The sequence below is a fragment of the Elephantulus edwardii genome, unplaced genomic scaffold (assembly GCF_000299155.1).
Source record: "Elephantulus edwardii isolate Elephantulus edwardi_28Jun2011 unplaced genomic scaffold, EleEdw1.0 scaffold00145, whole genome shotgun sequence".
Classification (NCBI taxonomy): domain Eukaryota; kingdom Metazoa; phylum Chordata; class Mammalia; order Macroscelidea; family Macroscelididae; genus Elephantulus; species Elephantulus edwardii.
Genome location: NW_006399895.1, coordinates 8,519,635 through 8,528,140, shown reverse-complemented (window position 1 = coordinate 8,528,140; position 8,506 = coordinate 8,519,635). Strand labels below are relative to the sequence as shown.

General features: G+C 39.1%; 1 protein-coding gene across 1 annotated transcript in view; it reads right to left on the bottom strand.

Annotated features, from left to right (window-relative positions):
- DYX1C1 (dyslexia susceptibility 1 candidate 1) overlaps positions 1-8,506 on the bottom strand; it is a gene marked incomplete at its 3' end in the record, with an annotated part of 39,048 nt that overhangs the window by 4,361 nt on the left and 26,181 nt on the right. Inside the window, exon 5 of the mRNA XM_006894536.1 lies at positions 3,208-3,353. Within this exon, the coding sequence (XP_006894598.1) occupies positions 3,208-3,353 (146 nt within the window). The remainder of the gene's footprint in view (positions 1-3,207; positions 3,354-8,506) is intronic.

The following is an 8,506-nucleotide window of genomic DNA, read 5'->3' as shown; positions in this document are numbered from 1 at the left end:
AAGCGCCATACTGCCTTCCATAGTGGTTGAACCATTTTACACTCCCTCCAGCAGTGAATAAGGGTTCCACTTTCTCCACAACCTTGCCAGCATTTATTGTTTGCTGTTTTGTTAAATTTTGTTATTTTTACTAGGGTGAGATGATATCTCATAGTAGTTTTTGTTGTTTGATTTCTTGACAACAGTTTCCATGGGGGTTGACTGTGGATCCAAAAAAAGAAATTCTTTACAAATTCAATCTTTTCTCTGCTTATCGTGATGTTGTTTTTTGGTTCCTGTTGTTTACCATCGAGTCAGAACCGACCCACAGCTGACACTACAGCAGGTTTTCAGAGGCAGTTAATAACGTGAGAGGAGACTGGCCACCTTTCTCCCATGGAGGAGCTAGTGGACTTGAACTGCATTCCTTTGAGATTGCTGTGAGCTTCTTGTTAGTGGCAAGAATTTTTATTTTCTTATATTAAGGCATGAGGACGTACTTGCGGCACCTCTCCTTCTGTGGGCTATGGCCGGTATGGTCTGAAATCCACAACATCTAACTGAAGAGTCCTAGTCAACCTGCATTCTGCATTTGGGATGGATACTGAGGAAGGAGGATGTGGCCATTCAAAAGTCCTCCTACCTCTATCCCGAGTTTGATCATGGATTTAGTTTTAATCTTTTAACTGGGGAGTAAAATCAGAAATCTTTACTCTTAGTTTTGGGTAGAAAAAGGTTGACATTAGGGCCCTCTAAAACAAGAAGAACTTAACTTTACGCTGCTCCCATGTTTGAAGGAGGACAAAGAAAGTTCTATCTGGCAAAATTTCTATATCATCTTCAGTAGAAAACACTAGGTATCTTTTAAATTGCGACAGTTTCTGTTTTTTTGTCCAGCTTTGCATCAAGTGCAGCTCCCAGGGTAATTAGGTTTTAGGTCTGAAACAGATGCAGAATCCAAAGGCAGTGCAAAAAAGAGCCACTGATTTTACCATGCCTCTGAGCTGCAGGTGAGTAGCATTGTCTGGCTGAAGAGTTGTAAGCTGTCACGTTCAGATTCTGGGTCACCTATGAGGCCAATGCTCGCTTCTTGGTTTTTTTTTATAACAGGTATACTTATATGGAACCTCTGTACAGGAGCCTTGTGTTTGGTTTGTGTTATTGGTTCTTTTCCCTCCACTAGCAAGTGTCAGCTGGCTGGACTTTTGCTTGCCTGTTTTAGTCAACAAGGACCCAAGGGCAGAGGGAATACTTGGTATATCATAGTCAACAGCATTTGTTGGGTGTGTCTTTAAAACTCCTCGTGATGGGTTCCGTCTGTGGCTGGCCTGGAGGCTCCTGTGCGGTGGTTCCACTCTTGAAGTTGGTTTCTTGATAGGGGTCACACAAGGAAAGTGTTGAGGTTTGTGCTGATTTCTGTTTTGTTTGGTTTGGGCATGTCTTTAAAATTCCATAGGGCCCAAGGGCCCAGATTTATTAATATTAGCATTAACCTTCTCTAAGTGCTACAGCAGTTTGTCTATTTGCTATACTGAATAATTTGGAGTTGCTGTGATGCTAAACACTATGCCACTGTTGTGTCAAATACCATAATGGTTATCTATCATGGACAGTGTTTGGAGGAGCTTCCAGACAGTAATTTTTGGAAGCAGGGCTGGCATCCATTCCTAAACCAGATGCCCCTGGAAACTCTATAAACTCCATAAATATGAAGAAATGATGTTAATTATAGACCAGAGTTCAGGGCTTTTGTTCATAGGGTCGTTATGAGTCATATTCAGCCTGACTACACTTAACCACAGCTAAGTGAGACTAGTGTTATATTTTGGGGGAACATTCTTTTCTTTGCCAATTTGCTGTACTGAAGTAATGTGGGTTTGCTGTGATGCTGAACCTTGTGCCATTGGGTGTCAAATGCCATAACTGTTTCCCAATATGGACAGTGTTTGGTCAAGCTCCCAGTTGTAAAACACGTTTGGAAGCAGGAGTGGCATCCACTTCCTAAACCATATGCCTATGGAAGCCCTATGAACTTGGAGAAATGATGATAGTTATAGAAAGGCATTAGGTCTTTTGTTCATGGAGTTGCTTTGAGTTGTGCTTGACTCAACAGTAATCAACAACAACAACATATTAAGTAAGGTATAAATAATATAGCCCTTAAGTTTCATCGAAAGTGCTTCAAGTCTTCTTTATTTCCTGCAAGCAAGGTTGTATTATTTATGTATTTCCAGTTATTAATGAGTCTTCCTAGAACCCAGATGACAAGTTCTTCTTAAAGTCTACCTTTATGGATTATTTACTTAGCATACAGTTTTTGAATGCTGCTGTCAGATAGACTCCAACTCACATAAATTGACAACATGCAAGGAAAAGGACAATCCTGAAAGCTTATACAGCTAAAGGTAGAATATTTCAATTATATGACAGCCTTTATCTTAAGGTTTAGGAATTACTAAGGGTATAAAAGATATTAATTTGAAAATGCCATATTAGAAATAGACAATAATAAATTCTCTAATCTTTTCCTAACCATCACATAATTACTGAAAAATTTAAAATATATTATAAAAATAAAGTATTTGATACAAGAGGCCAGTGCATGGCAAGACAATGCACTGCAATCCCAGAGGTATGCGGTTCAAATCCACCAGATGCTCTGCTGGAGAAGAAGGGAGCAATCTCCTCCTGTACCAGTCAGATCTGATTTGATGGTACATGTAAAAATAATACAATAAAAATTTTTTTAAAAAAAGAGGCCAGTGCAATAGTTTATGTTTTGAAATAAGCCACAATATTATATAATAAATCTGTTACATCATTAGCATTCTTGATAATAAAATCTGCCAAATATATTTCATCACTAAAATCTGGCAAATATATTTTACACACACAAAAAAACCCCTTCAACAAACCCAACAACTCATTGTGTTGAGTCAGTTTCCACTCATAGTGACAAGGCTGTAAGTTATAACAGGAAGAGACTGTTCATCTTTCTTCCAAAGAGCTGCTCTGGACAAGCCAAAACTCATGGCCTTGGATAAGCAGCACAATTTGCTACTGACTACATCATCAAAGTTCCCTATTTTCTCTTAAAACATATTAATGCAGTATTATATTTACTGCAACAAAGACTTAAGAAATGGAGAGCCAGTACTAGTTTCAACAGATTAAATGAAAAATAAAGGATTCTTTATTTGCAGTGAGATTTAAAGTAAGTGTATTTACCTCCTCTTCTTCTGCTGCTTGTGATTCTCGCAGAGCTGTTGGGAACACTCGAGGGGTAAAGTTGATTTTAATATTGCCAGAAGAACGAGGAGCAGGAACACTGTCTTCCTTTAACTTCTCAGAAAATATATTTTCTGAATTTTTCCCTTCAAAAATAACATTAACAAGTAGCTGAATTAACCATTTTCTAAATTAGCACTTAAGATCATTTTTTAAAAGTTTTAGGGTTTTATTGTGATTTCAGTGAAAGGCTACAGAGTAGACTGGCTTTCCATTCAACTAATCACACAGATTGTGCTTTATAACATTGATTACAATCCCTATAGGGTCATACAAAGACTGTAGCCTTCAATGTGGACTGCATGTCAACATCAAGAAAACAAAATCCTCACCACTAGGCCAATAGGCAGTAGTATCATGACAGATGGAGAAAAGACTAAAGTTTTTAATGTTTTTATCTTGCATGGATCCACAATCAATACTCCTGTCACCAGCAGTCAGGAAATCAAAAGATGAGTTATATTGGGAAAATCTGCTGTCAAGGACCTCTCCAGAGTGCTTAAAGAACAATGATGTCAGTCTAAAGGCTATGGTGACCTGCTCCAGGCCACTGTCTCCTCAATTGCTTGGTAGGCACCTGAGAGCTGGATAATGACTAAGAATGACAGAAGAATTGGTGTCTTTGAGCTGTGGTGCTGGAATATTGAACATACCATGGACTGTCAAAAGAACAAACAAGTCTGTGTCTTGGAGAAGATGAAAACAGTTTGCTCCTTGGAGGCAAGGATTTTGAAGTTCTGTCTCACATAATTTGGGCATGTTGCCAGGAAGGATCAGTCCTTGGAAAAGGACATCATGACTGGAAGGGTGGAAGTTCAGCATGGGATAGAAGATCCCAGATAAGATGAACTGACACAATGACTGAGGTTGCTATGAATCATGGTCAATGTGATAGCACAAAAAAAAACAACATGATAACAGCACTCTTCCCATTTTTTCCTTGTGATTCTAATTTCCATTCATCTGTCTATCCTGTCCATTTCTGTCTTCTGGCCATAGTCTCTAGGTAAATGATGCCTTTTTGATCTTATACTGTTAATTTTTCTAAAGAGTATCTGCCTAGGGGTGGTATTCACCGTATAAGCCTGTATATTATTTGGCTGAAAGTAGGACTACAAGGATGGGTTTCATTTCAGGCTCATAGAATGACTAAGGACCATAGTCTCAGGGATCACACCAGTCTCTATTATACCAGCAAGCTTGGATGTTTTTATGGTTTTAAGTTTTCTTCCACATTTTTCTCTCACTCTGTCAAAGACCCTCCACTGGGATTCCTTTTACAGTGGTCAGCAGTGGTAGCCAGGTACTGTCTAGTTCTTTATAGACTCATGGAAGTTGATGCCTATGTGATCCATTTGTCCTTTAGGATAATTATTCATGTCTTTATTTTCTTCATTCTTTTGTCACGGCAAGGAGAGACCAATAGTTGCACCTTAGATAGTTACCTGAGTTTTTAAGATCTTAATTTAGAGATCCAAAGTTGTTTTTATTAAGTACTGTCAGTCGAGTGCAACCCACAGTAACCCTATGAACAACAGATATGACCCTGTCCTATCCTGTTCCATTATAAGGCAACACACTTCAGTTCATTTCTGCAGACACTGTTATCTGTACACATCATTGAAGGCCTTCCTCTCTTACGCTGGACACAAATAAGGATAGAAGAACTGATGCCTTTGAATTGTGTTGGAAAAAAGTCATGAATATCCCATGGACCGCCAAAAAGAACAAAAGATATGTCTTGGAGAAAGTGGAACCAGAGTGCTCTTTGGAGGCAAAGATAGTGAAACTTCATTTCTTACACTTTGGGCATGTTGTTAGGAGAGGTGATGGGTCTAATGGATGTAAATGATTGTATTTGTAGATTATTTTACGCAAATTTACCTTGATGTCCTACTAAACTATGGTCAAGGCCTGAGGACCACAGCATTTCATCCCCTCAGGGTATTTGGTTATAATAAAATTTACGTAACTTGGCCTCCTTGGTTCTACTATATACATGGATATAGCAGTAAGGAATTGCACAGCCAATTCAAACCACAAAGGTATGTGGTTCAAATCCACCAGCTGCTTCACAGAAGAAAGACAGGCAGCCTCCTCTTCTGCAATTTACTGTCTCTGAAAACTTGCTGGAAGGTTAGCTATGGTTCGATTCCAATTCCACAGTACATGACAATGACAGGTGGCTTAATCCCAAGAAGAGTTCACCACCAGTAGTAGCTCAAGGGAGAAAGACAGGAAATCTCTTATCATTTAAAACCTTGGAAATCCAATGGATTTCACAATTGCACTAGTTATGACTTCAAGGCAATGTGGCAGTGAGTGACTTCTAGCATACACAAATAGGCACATAGAAATATCATTTCCACAGCTGTTTGGTCATGGGTATAGATGCTTCCCATGTCTACATCTGATCATCTTACTTGTCTACCTACATATCTACTTATAAATTCTTATTAATTAAGGTTTTTTATTGATAATATTGATAGTGGAAGATTGTGTACATAACGGAGTTTACCTCTATTCTATCTTCTGTGCACTTCTCTGTGTTTTCTTTTCCTCTCATCCCTGGTAGCCATCAAGAACGTCTAATTTCTGTGTGTAAACTTTTCCTTAGTTTTTTTAAATAGTGAGCTTATTTTTCTTTTTGTGACTGACTTCCCTAACTCAGCAAAATGTCCTCCAGATTCACTCATATTATGTGGTGTTTCACAAGTTTTCAGTTATTCTTTTTTTTTATTTCTTTTTTTCCTCCTTTTTTTCAGTTATTCTTTAATATTTCATGTTATTGTTACATGTCATCAAGTCACCTGTCATTCATTGTAACCCTATTCACAATAGCTTTGAAATCTACCCCATCCTAAGCCAGTCTCTGTCAGTCACTGTCTCTGACTCATCTGCTCCTAGAACCCCAGTCATTTTTTCTTTTTTTTTTTTTTTTTTAATGTGTGTACCGTCAAATTGGATCTGACTGGTACAGGAGGCGATTGTTCCTCCTTCAGCAGAGCATCTGGTGGATTTGAACTGCGCACCTCTGCGATTGCAGTGCAGTTGCCTGCCACTAGGCCACCAGAGCTCACCCCAGTCACTGTTTTAATCCATCTCATCCAGAGTCTTCCTCTCTTGTACTGTCCCTCCATTCTTCCAAGCATGATGTCCTTCTCCAAGGACCAGTCCCTCTAGGCAACATGTGCAAAGTATGTGAGATGAAGCATCAAAATCCTTGCCTCCAAAGAGCAAACTGTACCACTTTAGGATAGATATGTTTGTTCTTGTGGCAGTCTATTGAATGTTCAATACTCTTCAGCACCACAACTCAAAGGCATCAATTCTTCTTCTGTTAAGTCATTGTTCAGCTCTCTGATGCACAGCAAGTAACTGCAAAGACTATGGCCTAGATCAGGCACACCTTAGTCTCTAAACTGACATCTTTGTTTTTCAGCACTTCAGAGAAGTACCTAACAGTAGATTTTCCTAATAAAATTTGTCTTTTGATTTTCTGACTGCTGGTGCCAAAAGTGTTGATTGTGGAGCCAAGCAAGCTGAAGTTGTTCACTATCTCAATCTCTTCTCCATATTTCATGATGCTACCAATTGGCCCAGTGGTGAGAATCTTTGCTTTCTTGATGTTGAGCTTCAATCTATATTGGAGACAGAAGTCCTTGACTTTCTGCACCAAGTGCTTCAGATCATCTTCAGTTTTGGCAAGCAAGATTGTGTCATCTGCATAACGTAGGCTACTGATGAGTCTTTCTCCAATTCTGATGACATATCCCTCCTCATAAAGGCCAGCCTCCCAAATTATCTGTCCTACATACAGATTGAAAAGGTATGGAGACAGGATGGGTCCCTGACACACTCTTTTCCTGATTTTGAATGACGCAGTGTTTCCTTGCTCTGTCCTGATGACTGCTTTCTGGTCCAAGTATAGGTTTTGCATGAACATAATCAAGTTTTCTGGGATTCCTATTCTTCTCAAGTTTAGCCAAAATTTGTTGTGATCTAAGCTTTCAAATGCCTTTCCACAGTGAAGAAAGCCAAGTAAGACAGTATTCCATTATGTATATATGTATCACAGGTTATTTATACATTCATCCATTGGTAGCCAGTTAAATGGTTTCCATCTGTTTGCTACTGTAAATAATTGCTTCAGTGAACATATATTTGCTATTAGTCCAGTAGTTGGACTAGTGGATCAGATGTTACCTCTGCTTCCCATTTTTTAGCAAAACAAACTATTTTCCACCCAGCCATTTGGCAGTATCATGACAGAGAACAGACTGAGATGGTTAACAATTTCAGTTTGCTCATTTCCACAATAAACACTCCTGGCACCAGAAGTCAGGAAATCAAAAGATGAATTGCATTAGGGAAAATCTGCTGTAAGGAACCTCTCCAGAGTGCTAAAGAGCAATGATGTCAGTCTAGAGGCTATACCTGATCTAGGCTGTGGTCTTCACAATTACTTGATATGTATCAGAGAGCTAAACAATGACTAAGGATGAAAAAAGAAGAATCAATGCCTTTGAGCTGTGGTGCTGGAGAAAAGCACTAAACAGATCATGGACTGCCAAGAGAACAAACAAGCCTGTGTCGTGGAGAGGGTGAAAACAGGTTGATCATTGGAGGCAAGGTTTTTGAAGCTCTGTCTCACATAGTTTGGGCATGTTACCTGGAGGGACCAGTTCCTGGAGAAAGACATCAGGCTTGGAAGGGTAGAGGGACCAGCACAGGAGTGGAAGACCCCAGGTGAGATGGATTGACACAGTAACTGGGGTAATGAGGTAGGTGTGTCAAAGACAGTGAGACTGAGATAGGCTCAGAATAGGGCAGGGTTCAGAGCTATGGTGCAGAGGCTCACAATGAGTTTTAGTTGACTTGACAATACATAACCAACAATAGCAACAAGAAATTAGTCCTATAAGGTGAGTATCACCACAAAGAAAAGTTAACCACACCACATCCAAGAGGAAGAATTTGCCCAGGGATAAAGCTCACAAGGCAGGAAGGGAGAAGTTAGGAAAAAAATATGAAAACAAGAACCATAGGACAGAAATGGGAAGAGTCCTGTTATGAGGTGAGGATTATAATCAATGGATAAAACAAATGTGTATGAGTGGTTGAATGAAAAATCAATCTGCTCTGTCAACTGTTACTCAAAATACAAAGTTTTTAAAATATTTTTCTTATTATATATGTTGTTGTTGTTATGTGCCGTCATGTCATTTGCGACTCATAG